Consider the following 20617-nt stretch of genomic DNA (forward strand, 5'->3'; position numbering starts at 1 on the left):
TGTTGCTAATTGTTCCCGAAGATCACACACTTGTTTAGATAATTCATCTAACTTACGGTTGGAGCGCCGTGACCGTTTACTTCCCCTTTTTTTTCTGTCGTCGGCGACGATGATTGTGGCCTCTCGAATCCGATGATGACGACGAAGAACTAGAGCTGCTGCTACTAGAACTCGAAGTAGAAGCCCTACGCTTCATATGTTGCGCAGGAACTCTCGATGCCTTTCCTTGATTAGTTGTCGCTAAATCCGGGCTTCCATCCTCGTTACCTGACATCTTTAGTACATACGGTTACAATATTACATTAAACAATAACTTTCGAACGGTAAAACCGTTTCATAACTTTTACAAAGGAAAATAATAATATGAAGGTAGATAGATAAACTTTTACCTTTAAAAATGTCACCACAAAAATAACAACTTATCTAGAAAAATTAAAAGATATTTTATAGAAACATATATTAAGATTATTACTAGAGATATTTTATACTTTAATACAAAAAGTAAAATGGGTTTAACTCTGCAACTTTACGTGGCGGGAACTAGGACGCCAAATGAAGAATCAAATGGTTTCACTTTGCTTCACCACTCGCCCCCACTCAGGAGTGGTGGTAAGAAAAGAGAAAGAAAGAGATAGAAATATAGGCGGGAACATATGGGAGCTATCTCATATAGCTATAAGCTTCGAATAACGGTCAAGTTAATTAATTTAAAATCTTATTGCTAGTATTATTTCAAAATAAATATCTAAATTGGAAATATAAATTCGTAGATAATTACATTTTTGTAATAAAAATTTGAATTTATTTCAGAACAACTGAGCGCCATGCAGGAGGAGTTGGATCGACGTCGCGACGAATGCATACAGCTGAAGAATGTTCTGACACACCAGGTGAGTTGTCCAAAACTATTGTGGCTGACTTCACTCTATTGCGGATGTTATATTAACTATTTCTGTACTAGTGATGTTTAGATATTCGTTGTGGTTCCAGTGGGACTGAAACATCATACAAGTATGGTAAGGTATCTGTACTGTTGGCTGTCGATACTTCAATCTACCATGTGTTGATTTCGTTCTGGAATTAACTTTAGGTTTCTAATGTCGGTTTTTTGTTTAAAGTTATTTTTACTTAACAAAAACATAAAGATTAACAAAGTTTAGATTTAAGCGAGCTCTGCCATATTGTGCACTACTAAGAGTTTATGATAAATATATGTTTATTTAAAAATACAACACTATTGCACTTGACTACTTATATCCACTTTAATTTTAATTATAAAGTTCGAAACGCGACTTTTTTCGCGTAATGATGAACATCATAGTCATAATGACCAGAAGCGAAAATTACTTTTTTAAAAGAATAGACGAATAAACATTTAAAAAAATAACAAAACATTACTTTAAATTAATAGTAATTATTAACAAATACCAATTTTCTGTCTTAGAAATTGTTTGTGTGAAACACTCAACTTCAAACTTCGCGCCAAAAAGTAAACCCAAGCCTCTGTGACAGGCGTCGCGCGCTCTTTGATTTTTTTTTTTTTATAAATATCACGCAAAAAGGTATTAATTCATAAGGTAGGAAAAATGGATTTTTCAAATTCTCGACCAATGGTATCGCGTGAATTCGTTGTTTATTTGACTTTTGTGCTCTTGTGATTGGAATAGAATATCGTCGGTTTTAACGTGGTATACAACAGTAATGTTTGAAGGTATATTATTTGTGATCGTACAAATGGGCGACCTGGTGGTCAACGCTCACCACCGCAACATAAGCGCTATATAAAACATTAACCATTTCTTATATCGCCAAAGTGCCGCCAACCTTTCGATCTAAGATATTATCCCTGGTGTAGTTATACTGGCTCACTCACCGTTCAAACCGCAACACAACAGTACTAAGCACTGCTGTTTGGCGGTATATTATATAATGAGTGGGTTGTACCTACCCAGCTGAGCTTACACAAAACCACCAATACCCAAGCACTACACAGAAGCAGATACTTTGCAAACATTAAAACGCTATTATTTTGCGAATTGATAAAAATTGCATTGAATAATTAATGTTCTAAATCCCTGACCAATGATGACGTGTCAATTAATTGTCAAACCAGTGAATATATCTTTACTCCAGTGATCAGACATTGACTTTTAGTTTTTTCAATTTAACTAAACATGTTAATTAAAAACATTTCAGTATTGCACTTACATATGTCTTTTATTAAAATGAAATCACATACAAAATATACTTTATTCAAGTAAAAGTTTGAAGACCTCCGTGGTCGAGTTGTGTGTACGACGGCTTTCATGGGTCACTCTGAGGGTTCGATTCCCGCTCGAGTCGATCTAGAAAAAGTTCATTAGTTTTCTATGTTGTCTTGGGTCTGGGTGTTTGTTGTACCGTCATTACTTCTGATTTTCCATAACTCAAATGCTTTAGCTACTTACATTGGGATCAGAGTAATGTATGTAATCTTGTCCAATATTTATTTATATATTTAAAAAAAAAGGTAGGCTTTTACAAGCACTTTTGAATCGTCATTTAGCAAATCTATATTAAGTGAAGCTACCACCGGTTCGAGATACAGAGAACCGCCAAGATAATCCGACATTTAAAATACAAAGTCATGTTAGTTTAATACAATTATATATGTCTATAATATATACTGTCTGGAAGTGAACAAGTATACATAACCAACCTCGTTTTAAAGTAAATTAATGATATTATTATAATATGTTTGTTTCTTAACACTTAAATAAATATGTCGGCATTGAAATGACACGCTATAAAGTCAGACATGTTTGTATAGATAATATTTTTATTAAATAAAGCACGGTCCAGACATGTGAAAGAGTAAATGTGTTAGAAAATTTATGGTACTAATTTGAAGAAAAAAAATATAGTTTTTTTAATATGTTATCTGGTTCAGTGTTAAACTCATATGTACGTCTACTACCAGCTTGCAAAATTATTATTTTTTACAAGATATTAAGCTGTTGGTTACAGAAGTATAATTCATTGTTACGAAATTCAATGATATTTTCAAAAGAAGTGTTCAAATTACAATATCAATCAGCCCCGAAGTTTATATTTAAAACAGTACATTTTGAAAAAGTGTACCTGTTCAATAGACTCAAATGATTTGAAAGACTCAGATAACATAGTATAAGTGAACGACAAAAATATATATTTGCTTGATTATATGTAGAGTTTTGTGCAAGCCCGTCTGGGGAGGCACCTCCGACTCATTAGATATTCTACCGCCAAACAGCAGTACTCAGTTTTGTTGTGTTCCAGTTTGAAGGGTAAGTCAGTAACTACAGTCAGGGACATAACGTCTTATCTCACAAACTTGGTGGCGCATGTAAGGAATGGTTAATATCATTTATAGAGCCAATGTCTATGGGCGATGGTGACCACTTATCACCAGGTTCTCCATTTTTCGTCCGCCTACCTGTAACAATAAAAAAAAAACATCGTCGTAAGACTGTAAGAGATTATAATTGTGACTTTATTGGAAATAAAAATCGAGTGACTTATGTTATGACGATCAGAAATTCTAAATTAAAAAAATATTATATCTGTGTTAACAGGTAGATCTGAGACAAAAGTGATTTAAATAAAATAATACAGTATAAAAATCTTGCGCTAGCATTTTTACCGTGTGACGAATCCGCTACTAAGCTATTTCACGGCTGTGGGGCCCTGGTAACGAGTGCTGGCACAATTTAAATAATAGTGACAAAATCGTACGCATCTCATTCGAAGATCGAATGTTTCTTTTTTTATGAGAAATAAATTTAATTCAAGCTTTAATTAGAAAATAATTTTAAATTTAAAATGCTTTTAAAACGATTATTTTTACAAACGTCTGGCAGTAGCTTTACGAAACGCACAGTTTATTTTTTTATCTATGACTTATCTTGATATGAGATATAGTTTGCTATGGATAAGATATATATATATCTCCATGCGTTACTCGTGTATATTTACCGATAATTAGTAGTTATTTATTCATATAAGAAAGAGAATCAAAATAAACAAAGAAAATACGAAAATTGGGTACAGAGTGATATATATATGATAAACCTATAGAGGCATTTAACATTTCATGTACATATATAGTCGATAAAATTTACTTAAACCGAAGTCCGAGATGGCCCAGTGGTTAGAACGCGTGCATCTTAACAAACTGATGATTTCGGGTTCAAATCCAGGCAAGCACCACTGCCTACCTGCGTTTAAGGAAAACATCGTGAGGAAACCAGCATGTGTTTAATTTCAATGAAATTTTGCCACATGTGTATTCCACCAACCCGCATTGGAGTAGCGTGGTGGAATATGCTCCAAACCTTCTCCTCAAAGGGAGAGGAAGCCTTAGCTCAGCAGTGGGAAATTTACAGTTAATGTATGTAAATGTAAAAATGTAATGTATAACCGAAGAAAGGGCGTTCAAATTTCTGCGTCTTATTTTACGTGCTCATATTTTTTTTAAAGGAAAATATCAGATGAAATCCTGTAAACTCTGTGAATCAACTAACGTTTGGGATCTGGTTAGTGTAATAATCTTCTCCTTAAGAGGAAAAGAGGTCTTATATACAGAACTTCAATATTTTGGTCTAGACTCCACAAAACTTACTTAAATATAATTTATACATAGCAAAATATATTTTTATTTTAAGACAAACAAACGGACAATAGCTTATATCATAATTTATGTATGTGTGTGTGTAATTCTTTATCGTACAAACTAAACATTTCTTTAGAAAAAATATTAAATATTAGTTTTGCGTTAACACAGATCTGAGGTGATATTTTTAAGTTCCGTGTATTAAATTATTTTTGCTTTTGGTTAATAATAATGAAATATCGATTACAATAAAAGTTTTATGAGTTAAATGTGAATTATGAAAAAAATTATGGTGCCTCCAGAAGGTATTTTCGTGAAGACTCTATTCAGAGACCTCCCTAGTAGAAGGAGTTTGTTCCACATTCGGGATAAGAAGGTATATGGGATTTTTGTTTGTTAGTCGCAATTTATAAAATAAAAGAGGGTAGCCTCGGGGGTGATTAGATTTACAAAGAAGGGTAGTACATGTATTATGTATCTCATATTCATAAAAGTGTATGTTAATATCCTCCTGCCCTTAACCCAATTTTACTTGGGTTCGGCGCAGCATGTCCTCTTCTTCCATACTTATCTGTCGGACGTCAACGGAAGTAACATTCTTTCTAACCATATCGTCTTTCACACAATCCATCCATCGTCTCCATCATCCACATCCATTCTAAAACCTTTCTCAAAACATGGTCCTCATTCCTCCGCAAAACATGCCCATACCAAGACAGCCGGTTTCCAGATAGCTTCCAGAAAGTTAATATATCGTTGAGATTATTAGATTTCGGCACAAATTGACATATTGTCATTAAAGTTTAATATTTATATGAAGGGAGTAGTAGAAGTAAAAGACTATACAAATCCCACTGCTGAGCAATTGCCTCCTTCTCTTTTAAGGAAAATTAGGAATTTATTCCACCACGCTGATTTCAGTAACTTTCAAAACACATTCAGTTTGTCTCGCGATGTTTTCTTTCACTGCTAAGCAAGTGATGACTTATTATAAACCGAACATAAACACCAGGGCCGGACCGAAAGCTTAGGGGCCCTGGGCTAACACTAGGGGCCCACCTAAATATATTTGAACGTAGACTTGAATTAAATAAATTGAATGGGTTTGATTAATTGCAGGACTCGCGGGGCAAACCATACGATCTATTTAATTTAATAAAGTTATGCATTCTTTCGCATTATCGCCTATTTTTGACTATGACTTGACTTAGCTGGGGCCCCCTTGATTCACGGGGCCCTGGGCTGAATCCCAAAAAGCCATATGGTATATCCGGCCCTGATAAACACTAAATTTATGCACATTAAAATTCACTACGTCTAGTTTTTGAACCCGTGACTTGTTAATACACGTGTACACTGGACTCTATGGGCTTTCGATCTATACTAATATTGTAAATGCGAAAGTAATTCTGTCTTTTACCTATTCAAGCTTAAACTGCTGAACCGATTTAGATACAATTTAGTGTGGAGATAGTCCTAGAGATAGTATGCTTGTTGACTTCCAGGCAGGAGACATAACATACATATATAATTGTATTTAACCAACATGACTGTATTTTTAGATGTCGAAAAAGAGTAGCTACTGAGTTTCTTGCCGGTTCTTCTCGTTAGAATCTACATTCCGAACCGGTGAAAGCTTTACTTTAAATGGTTTTGATAAATGACGATTCAAAAGTGCTCGTAAAAGCCTACTTGAATAAAGTATATTTTGATTTTGCGAGTCTCTGGGAAGGACAAAGAGTATTTTTTTTTAATTTAATCGAGTCAAAATGGGGGGTTACAGTTGTGTGTGTTATAGGTATAGTTGTATAAATAATTCACTAAAATATATATTTAATGTTGTCGCAGAAACCGTGGTTCCAAGCGTTGAAGAGTGTTGTGAGTAATTAAGTAATAAGTATCACATAGGGCTTTTTAATTTTAGTTTTTTAATTATAAATGTATTATGTTGCTTTAAAATTTTGTTGTTTAAATTTTCAGCTATGAATAGGATTATTTTACAAGTTTTTATTTAACATAGTAATAAATATAAGCACAGACCGAAGGTTATTAATCCAAATAAATTCAGTCTAAGATTTATTAGTGAAGATTAATAATGTTGAAGTTTATGGTGATTGTATGTGTACGTCTTAAGATTATTAAAGACACATTTCAAAAATTTAGTGCCCAGCTATACTAGCCGATAAACTCTTTTATTAAAAATAAATTAAAAATGAAAGTAATAATTAGGTACAATATAATTAGTCTTTTAGCCACGACCAAAATTTCGGTCCAATTTGGCCGAAGCCGAACTTCACCTATTTGCATATCTACCAGATTCCACAAATGTTGGCCTTTAAAAAACTGATTACTTATAATATAGTTTTCATAATAATTATTGTTTGTAGTAATATTCATCTTTAATGTTTTATAAAGGATAAAAAAGATTACTAAATAGATGTAAAACCCGGTTACGTTCGGGTAAAATAGAAAAAACTAAACAAATATACATCTACTAATTACCGTGCACGAATTTTTATTCGGAACACACTTTCTGAGCGCGCCCGTAAACGTCAAACATGGCCGCCCGTTGAACTTTCATGTCATTGAATCGCATGGATTTAACATTGATATATCGATTAAACAATTTTTGCGGTGATTTATGTTGTCGAAAAAAAAACCATTTTATTAACGATCTATAATTGTGAATACGTTACAATCAATTAAATCAAAAATTAATATAGATATTTTTTTTTCTGTTACATGTTATTTCTAATTCTTCAAAAATTAAATAAGAGCGCATTTTTTATTTCTGTGTTTATTTTGCGTTATTTTTATATTGTTTTTTATCGTTTAATTAATTTTTCCTTTTTTTTCTCCATCGCTTTCTTTTGCTGACGTTGCATGGTACATGTTTTTATTTTTATTAATAAAATTAGTATAAAATTCATCAACATATCATTTTAATTTGAACTTTATTACAACAGACGGTGAATCTGAAGTCGCTCGCAAGCAACTACGGTTCGGATGTTGACATTATAAACGAAGATGGCGAACTGGCAACGGCTTACGAAGCACAGAAAGGAATCAATAGGTATGTCATCTATACTTACCTAAAGCTGAATAGTATGTTTGTTTGAATGCGAAAATCTCAGGACCTAAAAGAATAATAGCAAAAAGTTTGCCTTAGATAGTCCATTTATTGCGAAATGTTGTTTCTACAGCTTTTTTTAACTTGGCTATTAAAAAATTTAAAGCTGATGCTAAAAAAGCATTGATAAGGCATATTACTCAATAAAATATTATATTAAAGATAAAAAGTGCTGACTTAGTATTTTTGTTGATTTCTACGTAAGACATATATCAATTTATTTGTAGTTTACTGATATACTCTGTAATTAATGTGACGGGAAAGAGTACTGAGTTTCTTGCCGGCTCTTATCGGTAGAATTTATTTTCCGAACTTTCGATAGCTTTACATTAAGTTCAACACGCATACTATAACTTGACGCTACGTGCATAGGGCGTAACAAGGTTTGCTCGTTAGCAATGACGTTTAACCCGAGTGAAAACGCAGGAACTAGTTAGTTATAATTAAGACAGTATTATCATTGGCTAGCCCTTACTAATTATTACTAAGATACAACGTCATGAGCCTTAGTGTTGTTAAAAAGATTGCCCTCCTCCTTGTCATTGCAGACAACTCCAAGAAGAATTATCCGCTGAGAAGAAGTTCTACGCGGAGCACATATCGAAGGCGAAACAGGAAATGGATCGGCTTCGAGATGAAAATGAGAAATACCAAAAGTAAGTTGTTAAATGTTCTATGTTCTTGGACGTAAGGTTGAAAATCAAATTGCATAAATTTAACACGATGATTAAGTTCGATGATCAAATCGACTCATAAATAAGCACCCTATATAATGTTTCTTATTATTTTAAAAAAAAAAAAATATATCGATAAATATGCGTAAACGAAATATCAACGAACACATTATACATTATTCTTTTCCAGTTCCGAAGAAATAATGAAATTAACACCGAATTTTAGAAGATATTGGGACGGTTTTAACTTACCTGGCAACCCTTTAAAAACATTTTTTTACAACGATAACATTTTCGTGAATGTTACAATGGGAATATTCAACGTGTTCTCAATTTAATTTGCCATTGCGTTTGTTGCACTTGTTAACTTAACTGACTGTTGGGAAATAAATAAACGTGTATTTTTAAAAAAAAAATCAAACTTAATTAAATAAAAAAAAAAACAAATCAAATTCAAAAACAACCTTCATAACAAACATAATTATCATTGTTATAAACATAAGGATCTTAATTATTTAGTTATAAATATAATTTATATATAGAGATACAAATCCTGGTGTCCCCTCCATACAAATAATAAATGAATTGAGAACTTTATACATTAAAAACGCATTTATTGGTGTAATAGTGTGTCTTGGTTGTCTTCACGTAAGTTATAATGTCGAAATAATTATTATAATAATAATTTAATGTAAGCATTAGACTTCCATCAATGTTCCCATTATCAATGTACTAGTGTTACTTACGTATAATTCTAAAATAATGTAATCATCACCTCTGTCAGTATAACCATTGCCAAAATGCCAGTGTAATCATCACCTCTGTCAGTATAACCATTGCCAAAATTCTAGTGTAACCGTCACCTCTGTCAGTATAACCATTACCAAAATGCCAGTGTAATCATCACCTCTGTCAGTATAACCATTACCAAAATGCCAGTGTAACCATCACCTCTGTCAGTATAACCATTACCAAAATGCCAGTGTAACCATCACCTCTGTCAGTATAACCATTACCAAAATGCCAGTGTAACCATCACCTCTGTCAGTATAACCATTACCAAAATGCCAGTGTAACCATCACCTTTGTCAGTATAACCATTACCAAAATGCCAGTGTAACCATCACCTCTGTCAGTATAACCATTACCAAAATGCCAGTGTAACCATCACCTCTGTCAGTATAACCATTACCAAAATGCCACTGTAACCATCACCTCTGTCAGTATAACCATTACCAAAATGCCAGTGTAACCGTTACATCTGTCAGTATAACCATTACCAAAATGCCAGTGTAACCATCACCTCTGTCAGTATAACCATTACCAAAATGCCAGTGTAACCATCACCTCTGTCAGTATAACCATTACCAAAATGCCAGTGTAACCATCACCTCTGTCAGTATAACCATTACCAAAATGCCAGTGTAACCATCACCTCTGTCAGTATAACCATTACCAAAATGCCAGTGTAACCATCACCTCTGTCAGTATGACCATTACCAAAATGCCAGTGTAACCATCACCTCTGTCAGTATAACCATTACCAAAATGCCACTGTAACCATCACCTCTGTCAGTATAACCATTACCAAAATGCCAGTGTAACCGTTACATCTGTCAGTATAACCATTACCAAAATGCCAGTGTAACCATCACCTCTATCAGTATAACCATTACCAAATGCCAGTGTAACCATCACCTCTGTCAGTATAACCATTACCAAAATGCCAGTGTCACCATTACATCTGTCAGTATAACCATTACCAAAATGCCAGTGTAACCATTACATCTGTTAGTATAACCATTATCAAAATGCCAGTGTAACCGTTACTTCTGTCAGTATAACCATTACCAAAATGCCAGTGTAACCGTTACATCTGTCAGTATAACCATTATCAAAATGCCAGTGTAACCGTTACATCTGTCAGTATAACCATTACCAAAATGCCAGTGTAGCCATTACATCTGTCAGTATAACCATTATCAAAATGCCAGTGTAACCATCACCTCTGTCAGTATAACCATTACCAAAATGCCAGTGTAACCATCACCTCTGTCAGTATAACCATTACCAAAATGCCAGTGTAACCATCACCTCTGTCAGTATGACCATTACCAAAATGCCAGTGTAACCATCACCTCTGTCAGTATAACCATTACCAAAATGCCACTGTAACCATCACCTCTGTCAGTATAACCATTACCAAAATGCCAGTGTAACCGTTACATCTGTCAGTATAACCATTACCAAAATGCCAGTGTAACCATCACCTCTATCAGTATAACCATTACCAAATGCCAGTGTAACCATCACCTCTGTCAGTATAACCATTACCAAAATGCCAGTGTCACCATTACATCTGTCAGTATAACCATTACCAAAATGCCAGTGTAACCATTACATCTGTTAGTATAACCATTATCAAAATGCCAGTGTAACCGTTACATCTGTCAGTATAACCATTACCAAAATGCCAGTGTAACCGTTACATCTGTCAGTATAACCATTATCAAAATGCCAGTGTAACCGTTACATCTGTCAGTATAACCATTACCAAAATGCCAGTGTAGCCATTACATCTGTCAGTATAACCATTATCAAAATGCCAGTGTAACCGTTACATCTGTCAGTATAACCATTACCAAAATGCCAGTGTAGCCATTACATCTGTCAGTATAACCATTATCAAAATGCCAGTGTAACCGTTACATCTGTCAGTATAACCATTACCAAAATGCCAGTGTAGCCATTACATCTGTCAGTATAACTATTATCAAAATGCCAGTGTAACCATCACCTCTGTCAGTATAATCATTACCAAAATGCCAGTGTAATCATCACCTCTGTCAGTATAACCATTGCCAAAATTCTAGTGTAACCGTCACCTCTGTCAGTATAACCATTACCAAAATGCCAGTGTAACCATCACCTCTGTCAGTATAACCATTACCAAAATGCCAGTGTAACCATTACATCTGTCAGTATAACCATTATCAAAATGCCAGTGTAACCATCATCTCTGTCAGTATAATCATTACCAAAATGCCAGTGTAATCATCACCTCTGTCAGTATAACCATTGCCAAAATTCTAGTGTAACCGTCACCTCTGTCAGTATAACCATTACCAAAATGCCAGTGTAACCATCACCTCTGTCAGTATAACCATTACCAAAATGCCAGTGTAACCATTACATCTGTCAGTATAATCATTATCAAAATGCCAGTGTAACCATCACATCTGTCAGTATAACCATTACCAAAATTCCAGTGTAACCATCACATCTGTCAGTATAACCATTACCAAAATGCCAGTGTAACCATCACATCTGTCAGTATAACCATGGCCTATATGCCATGGACGTGTCGTAGACTTCAGTATCCACTAAGTGTCGGTATAACAGTTATATATACTTTAATATATCCATCATATAAATATCAACATAATCACCTTTGTCGGTATTACCGTCGGCTGCCAGAATAACCCATATCTGATGCCAGTATAACCATCACTTGTCAGTGTGATCATCACCTATCATCATACAATGCATGGATTCTATTCTTTGGAGAGTATGCTAAAGAATAACACGGTTTTCCCCTCACACATCCACTGGTCTCCCTTCGTCATTGAAATTCCTATTGCGGCTTAGGTTTTGAACGTAAATCTGTCTTTCCCGATCAATATGTTAAAAGATAAAACCAGTTATCTTTACGTCAAGACTGAATATGCTACCACGTTAACTGCGTTTCGTATCATCATAGGCCGCTTCGACACATTAATTTTGATTGCGGTTAAGGGCAGACCCGTTTTATAATAAAACAAAAAATACATTCCCCTCCCCCCATAAATATTAATTTTAAACAAATCTATTTAAGGTTGCTGAGCGCAGATTTAAGTCAAGAACCTAAGAATAAGACCCAGGAATATGCCCAGAATGAAATCATAAGACTTGCTTCTGAAAGTCTCGCAATACAGGTATTTAAATTACTATTTTTTTTTAAACAAAATAATTCTAAATATTGCTGTATGTTAAAAAAGATCAACCTTAGAAAGTTAAGTTATTAAACTTTATTTACTTAAGTTGTCCATAAAACCCTTTAGGGCATAATCAATGGTATAATTAATAGTCGAGGTGTAGGAATTGGTCTACTGTTCACACAAATAATAGTTTAATTTTCTTTTATAAAGTCAAGTTTCCTATTAATTCATACAGTACAAAACATCATGGCAATTTTATTATCATTCATAATGCGTAACCGTCAACAAAACAAAGATTATTTTTTAAGGCAAATTTCGATAATCGATACTATTTAAAATCAAAAATTGAATCGATTGTTACTCTGCCACAATCACTAGCTTTATCTGTCAAAAAGTGAATCTTGGATCCTCTTTCATCTCAGATAAACCACAACTACCTTGAACCTTGGGTAGGATATCCTTGATATAATCAAATCCATAGATATAATAGCGAGTAGTTCATTATATAAATCTTTATCGATATTGTTCTCTCTCTTCAAAATTATGTCATACCTGTGGAATGATTCTCAGGAACGAGTCGATAAGCTCTCCGAGAGTTGTCGCAGATACAAGAACCAAATAAGACTTTTAGTTGGAAAGTTAAAGGAAGCCGGTGTTGAAGATGTTCAGGACATTTTGGAAGGGAACGGTGAGTATCTTTTGGTTGGAAATATGCATCTTATCAAGATGAAGTTACTCAGCTGTGGGCTGTCAGTGTAAGTGATAATAAAAAAGTTGGTGGATAGTAAATAATAAATTTGACGACCTCCGTGGTCGAGTTGTTGTGTACACCGGTTTTCATGGGTACGCCACTCCGAGGTCCCGGGTTCGATTCCCGGCCGAGTCGATGTAGAAAAAGTTCATTACTTTTCTATATTGTCTTGGGTCTGGATGTTTGTGGTACAGTCGTTACTCCTGATTTTCCATAACACAAGTGCTTTAGCTACTTACATTGGGTTATGTAAGTAGCTAAAGGGTATATGATGTTGTTCAATATTTATATAATCTTGGTGTGACAGCTACGCTCGCCGAACTTCATACTGCTTTACTAGTGTGTGTGTGTATAGTGCTCAACCGTTGACCACTTTATTTCACATATTCTTAATTCAAATTAATTGTATTTAATTTCCAGAGACAATCGTATCTCAGAATACGTCAACAGCGCTCGAAATACCGCCCGTTATGAGGAAGAAGGAAAGGGAGTACCTTGGAATGTTCGAGTACAAGTTGCAAGATGAAGGAACTATTATTAAGAAACTAATTACAGGTACACTGTATATAATATATGAAAGTTAGAAAAAAAACAGCAAGATATATTTTTTTTACTAACTGTACTGTTTTCTAAGAAATGACTTTGAATGTCACACATGAAATGTTGAAACAGACTTACGTTGGTCACTTTTGTACTTTATATGTTATGTTTATTATTAGTACTGCAATTTGGTGCTCAGAAAGGAGGGTAATTTGAAAAGTAATCCGGGAGAATTTTCACTTCTCCCATATTTTTATCTTGCGACACCATATTAGAAAAATAGTGCCCAAAAATTGTTTATGATTTAGCTGTTTTCCGACTGATATTAGTAATTGAGTAATAAATTCAACTACAGAACATTATCAATTTATAAGGTCACGATTGTGTTGAAAAAATAATAATTTTCATTAAAAAAAGTTTAAAAACAGCTCAGTTAGTAAAGGGAAGGGTTTCTCAGAGGAACTACGCTTCCAATGTCCGTGTGTGCGTTGCAGAGCTGAAGCCGCGCGTGGCCACGTCGCTGCTGCCGGGGCTGCCGGCCTACATCCTGTTCATGATGCTGCGCCACACGGACCACGTGGACGACGAGCCCAAGATGCACCAGCTCATCAAGGCGGCGCGAACGGCCGTCAAGAAGGTCATCAAGCGCCGCGCCGAGAGCGTCGAGTACTACGCGCTGTGGCTCGCCAACATGCTGAGGTTCGCCTTCGTTACGTTCCAACCATTTAACCCAACTACTGGACCTTTACAACCATCGGTGACGCCCGAAGATTCGGTGGTTTTAAAATATTGTATATTCTTCAATAAACAGCCGCATATAAATGATCGAAGGTTACGTCCTCACTCTCATAATCCGATGGGACGGCAAATTCGACATGAGTGGAAATAGGGCAGGAGCAAAATCAACGGCTTTTCGTGCTTTCCGAGGCATGGGATTATACGCACTTCCAACTTCCAGGCTCCGGGCTGTTATTTACCAAACAATTTATCATCGGCCCGGGGTTTTACACCAGGTTTTTAGGATTTGCGGCTTTTTCTAGCGACTAGATCAACGAGCCTATCTAGATTACCAAATTAATCGGTTTCGCATAGGTACGTCGTAGTGGAAATACCTCATTGATCTAGTGTATAGCTTCTATGACGTTACGAAAATCTAGAGAGTGCACTACGCACACACTTGTGCACTGTAAAATGTCAGCAGCTGTTTACCTACGACTCTCTTGAGATTGACCTTGAGATTTTTGCTAATCATATTTAAACAGTTGAATGTACATTAATAAATAGAATTGAAGTTGGGAGGTATATTCTGGAACAGGACGTCGGATCTTTTTTATAAAACTACCTGTCCCTGTTTCGCACAGAGTGTTAGAGACCTACTAGTTCAGACAGACAGACAGACGCGACTAAGGGAATATATATATTTATAACATCCGTTAGTGAATGATAATTGTCTTAAGTGTGTAAATAACTTAAACTTTAATTCGTTTTTGCAGATTGTTAAATAATTTAAGACAATACAGCGGGGACGTGAAGTATCAAGCCGAGAACACGCCGAGACAGAACCAACAGAGCCTGAGGATCTTCGACCTCTCCGAGTACAGACAAGTGCTGAGCGATCAAGCTATTTCCATTTATCAGGGTGAGTTATTCCATCAGTGGAACTGGTCTGGTGTGCTTTTGTATCTGTATGAACATTTTATATGTATCGTCTCGCTGGTGGCACTAATATATATATTATTAGCAAAATAATACCATGCCCCGATTGGTGTCTTCCTCTAGGACACTCGTGAACGGTTAAATCAAACCTGGTAACGCGTGATGTGATAATGTGACACGTCACATGTTCGTCTTCCTCTGAGTCTTGTCCAGTTCTAGTGAAAATATTTAGTGGACTTGAAAAGATACTGGGAATGTCTTACGATGGGCTTTTATAGATCTTAAGTACTTACTAGTAATGACTTCATTGTATCTTATGAAAAAATGTCTAACCACATTTATTTAAAGAACCTACAAAATAAATGAGTAACTCGTAACAACGGTCGGTCGGCGCGCAGGTCTGATCACGCTGCTGGAGCGGCAGCTGGAGCGGCTCATCATGCCGGCCATCCTGGAGTACGAGGAGATCAGCGGGCTGTCGGGCCCCCAGCGCGCCGCGCCCCCCTCGGCCGCGTCGGCGGGCCCCGCGCGCCTCAAGCACGAGCTGGGGGCCACGCACGACACGCTGCGCGCGCACGCCGTGGACCCCCCGCTGCGCGTCATCCTGTTCCGGCAGGTGCGCGGACATAGGACTCTGTTGCATGACAATACGACATATTTCTCTTAATTCCTGACTTTATGAGAGCTATCGAATTGAGTGTCTGTCTTTAGATACACATATTTCTTCTGTAATATCTCACGCGCCGTCGAATAACTTTTATTTAGATTAGTCGATGTGACCGAAACGAATTATTCTATATTGAATAATCAAAATTTCGATATTGGTTACAGTACAAACTATTTTTTTTTCTTCAGCTATTCTACTACATCTGCGCGTACAGCTTGAACCAGTTACTGTTGCGTAAGGACCTGTGCTGCTGGGCTAAAGGTCTGCAGATCAGGTACAACATCTCACACCTGGAGACCTGGATAAAGGAACATCTCGCTGAGTACGGGCAAAAGAGCGTAAGTGAACTAATAACATACGTTAATGAGATGCTAAAATAAAAAAAAAATAAAAAACTTGAATTTGGGGTCATTATCCAGTAAGTTAAATTATAACTCAGAGTTATAATTATGTAAGAACTACCGGCCCACTGTTCTGAGACGCTCAGATTCTTATATTGGCATACCAGTTTTTTTTATATAGGTAGTCGAACATAGACGTCGGTGCTGTTTGAAATATTAACCGTTTCTTAAATCGCTAATGTGCACCTGTTATTGAGAACTAAGATGTTATGTCCTTTTTGACTACCCCCTAATAGGTAGCTCTACCTACTATTATTAAAAAATATTATAGATGTGTCCCGATAAAAAGTCGAATGTATCGTCACCCTATCATATAAACATTAAGACATTATATAAACATTAAGTTTAAAACAATTGCTAGGCTCGCTTCGATCGATTTAGGTATAATGTTTAAATGGAATCTCTGTCGTTGCAGATGGAGGAGATCCTGAGCGTGCTGAAGCCGATAACGCAGGCGGTGCAGCTGCTGCAGGCGCGCAAGTCCATGGCCGACGTGAGCAGCACCGTGGAGATGTGCGCCGACCTGTCCGCCGTGCAAGTCTGCAAGGTGGGCCCACACGCGTCTCCATGCATTTTGGGATTTCGTTTGAGTTGCTCTTTAACCTCTGAGACGTTAATTCGACTTTGATTTAGAAACGTTTGACAAATTCGACAAGTACTCATCGCGCACAAGGAAGCTTTACTTGAAACGATTTTTTATAATGAAATAGTTTGGCGGTCTGGCAAATGGGCAATCTGATGGTCAGTGGTCACCATCGCTTATAGACGTTTGCGCTGTAAGAAATATTAACCATTCCTTAGTTTACACCAATGCGCTACTAAATATGGGAGCTAAGATGAGTCCGTTGTGCCTGTAGTTACACTGGCTCACACTTCAAACCGGAACACAACAATGCTAATTGTTGTTGAAAGGCTACAGAGCCCTCCCACCAGTAGTAGAGCCACGAATTTAAGATTCATATCTTCTATCCACTTGGGCCGTGGCTGTACTTTTTCCTTTCCTTCGTAACATTTTAATATGAAGGCTTCTTTAAAAGTGCGCTTTCTTTGACGACCTCCGTGGTCGAGTAGTGTGTACACCGGTTTTCATGGGTACGCTACTCTGAGGTCCTGGGTTCGATTCCCGGCCGAGTCGATGTAGAAAGAGTTCATTAATTTTCTATGTTGTCTTGGGTCTGGGTGTTTGTGGTACCGTCGTTACTCCTGATTATCCATAACACAAGTTTATACATTGGGATCAGAGTAATGTATATGATGTTGTCCAATATTTATTTATATTATTATTTATTATTTAAAGGGAAGTTCTGTATGTCTTACTTGAAGCATTTCACTACAAAATAATAGTTCCCTCATAATAACCTCCTTATTAAAACTAAAATAAATAACAGTCGGTGTGACTGCCATCTTGAATAAACAACTAAACCGATGGAACACAGAATTGAGACTTAAACTTCTTCGCAGATCTTAAATATGTATACCCCCGCTGAGGAGTACGAGGTGAAGGTGACGCGGGAGTTCATTCACGAGATACAGAAACTGATGCAGGAGAGGGCTGGACCTAACGCTAACAAGGAACCGGTAAGTTAATGAGAGTATTCCATACTAACCGAAGGACAATTAAGTTAAAATCTCTTTGTTGTCATATGTACGGTAGACAAAATCGTTTAAACGATTGTTCAATTGCTGGTAAGAGTTAGAACCAAAGTTCGCTGCAGCGATAATTCTTTATTATGTACTATTCTTCCTCTTCTCCTCAAAGGGAGAGGAGGCGTTAGCCCAGCAGTGGGAAATTTACAGGCTGCTAATGTAATGTTATGTATGTATGTACAAGATAGCTTGAACTTTTTGACAGATGTAAAATGTTTTTTTTTCTGATCGACATAACTGCAATGACGAACACATTATTTTCTTATTTTAATGATTTTAATATAAAAGTTTCTAAAGATTCAAGCGTTTACCGAAAATTTTAAGACTTTTCGGTAAACTTACTTTTACTTAATCTTACTTTGACAATATGGCGCTGCAATTGGGTCGGTGACGTCACTTGCCTGTTTCGTAATCTGGGGCAAACCGAGGTTAACATGCAAGTGACGTCATCATAAGCCCGACCAATCAGGAGCGTTTTGTGTCACGTGACAAACGTTTAAAAAAATGCATTTTTATTTATGGATTTATGAATAAATTAATTATTATTTTTAACTTTCGTTAATAAATAATCCTTTTTAAACTCATAATATATACTGATTACAATAATTGGCACTTTATTTTTCGCATTGTCAAATAGCCTATTATGATAAATACGTATTCGACGCCATTAATCAACTAATAAAACAAATATTTTCTACAGACAAAATCGAAATTGTCAATTTTTCTTTATGTTACAGCAAAGCCTCCTCATGGATACGAAGATGATATACTCCGTGCATTTCGAATTCAGTCCGTCACCGATCCGCCTGGAAGACATAGAAGTACCAGAAGTGTTGGAGCTGAACGGACTCCTGACCAAGATATAAGGATGCGGTAATTTTTATCACATTCAAACATAATTTACGACGAAAATTGACTTCCAATTTGCCTAGAAGTTTCAGAAGTATTGAATTTCACACTTTATATAGTATTTATTTGGCTGTTATATATGGGGACGTGTATAAAATGATATTATGCTTTAAAAATTTTACATGTCCAAAGTATTTGTTTGAAATTTAATTTATAGTATATAGCGGATCGTTAGAAAGAGAAGATAGTATTTATTATATAGGAAAGAATGAGATAGACATATTATAACATTAATTTAGTTCCTATGATTTGTAGCTGTTCTCTTTTTACTCGACCACGGCGGAACTAAAGAGTATTACGTTTATTTATCGATTTTTCTATATTTAATTTTACATGCCTTTTAAGTCACCATTTATTCAATATAGCCGACGATACACATATTATATATAAAGCTCTTTAAGACATTGTTCAGTTTTGTTGTTCCATTTTTAAAAAGTAATTTGAATTTGAATGACGTACATGCTTGCTCTCCCTTTTCACCACACTAGTGTGAAAGAGAAAGCAACATTATCTAGTAAATGAATGAGTTGCGTTTAACAATTTTTGTCTTCCTTTTTTAAATCGTTTTTGTTTACACAAATTAGTCTCCGTATCGTGTGAGTCTAGTTCTTATGACTAATGTAAACCAATCCAATGTCGTGATTTGAAAGGGTATGTTAAGTATTGTTTGTTTATGTTTAAATAGATTTATGGGGAAAACAATTGATTCCAGAAATATATAAATTAGTGTTGTATATCGATAGCTAACTATCGATATACTATCGAAAGTTAAGGTGTTAGAGATAGTATCGATAGTATCGATAGCTCCCCATGAGCAGTATTGTCGATGGTATTACTTTTGACCTAAACTATCGATAGTCCAAACCTATCGATACTATCGATAGTATCAATAGTATTGCTGCTACCAATAGTATTGCTCACGGAGAGCTATCGATACTATCGATAGTATCGATAATATTGATCAAAACGATACTATCGATATCCTGAATAGTTTTCGAGATCAACTATCGATAGTTCTACTACGCTGATATAAATCGACTTATCTTGCCTCAAATGAATACCAAGTAAAAATAAAATCGTGCCGGGTTCAATTTACGACACTACTGACCGCTAAGCAAAAAAACATCCAAATATATATATACAGATATACATCATATATATATAGAATTGAGAATTTCCTCGAAGTCGGTTATATATAAAAAAAAACATAACATTCCAATGCATTTAATTTTTATTTCGTTATTTTATTGCCATACTTATTATGTACCATATTAATGTACTTATCAACCGAATTTGGTGCCATTGCTATTTTCTATATAAAAAAAAAAAACTTTATTGGTATGTATTATTAGTGTATACAAAATAATTATATATTTTTTAATTGCGTAACACATTGGATATATCGTCGAACCTTATTTATGAAGCTTACTAAATATTCTAATTGAAATTTATTTTGTCCTTGTTTTTCAAATGGCGTATCCTGTTTGAAAGAGTGAGATGGAATGCTTTAGAGCGGCGTTCAAGTATTACAATAGCAATTATATTGATGATACACCATATGTAAGACGAAAATAAAAACTTCCCTTGCAATTTTAAGAAAATAATAATAATTCAACATCAATACAACATGCTGAC

General features: G+C 35.5%; 1 protein-coding gene across 3 annotated transcripts in view; it reads left to right on the forward strand.

The window, feature by feature from the left end:
- LOC125074450 (unconventional myosin-Va) overlaps positions 1-20329 on the forward strand; it is a 56673-nt gene extending 36344 nt beyond the window's left edge. Inside the window, exons 26-39 of one of the 3 annotated variants that reach the window (XM_047685815.1) lie at positions 811-890; positions 6479-6508; positions 7597-7703; positions 8309-8416; positions 12309-12408; positions 12982-13099; positions 13583-13717; positions 14197-14401; positions 15196-15341; positions 15757-15974; positions 16214-16363; positions 16842-16973; positions 17888-18004; positions 18811-20329. In XM_047685815.1, coding sequence (XP_047541771.1) covers positions 811-890; positions 6479-6508; positions 7597-7703; positions 8309-8416; positions 12309-12408; positions 12982-13099; positions 13583-13717; positions 14197-14401; positions 15196-15341; positions 15757-15974; positions 16214-16363; positions 16842-16973; positions 17888-18004; positions 18811-18939 — 1775 coding nt within the window. In that variant the 3' untranslated portion in view covers positions 18940-20329. The remainder of the gene's footprint in view (positions 1-810; positions 891-6478; positions 6509-7596; positions 7704-8308; positions 8417-12308; positions 12409-12981; positions 13100-13582; positions 13718-14196; positions 14402-15195; positions 15342-15756; positions 15975-16213; positions 16364-16841; positions 16974-17887; positions 18005-18810) is intronic. The other 2 variants (XM_047685817.1, XM_047685816.1) reach the window with 2 other exon arrangements.
- The last annotated feature ends 288 nt before the right edge of the window (positions 20330-20617 follow it).

This window comes from Vanessa atalanta, chromosome 27 (genome assembly GCF_905147765.1).
Source record: "Vanessa atalanta chromosome 27, ilVanAtal1.2, whole genome shotgun sequence".
NCBI lineage: Eukaryota > Metazoa > Arthropoda > Insecta > Lepidoptera > Nymphalidae > Vanessa > Vanessa atalanta.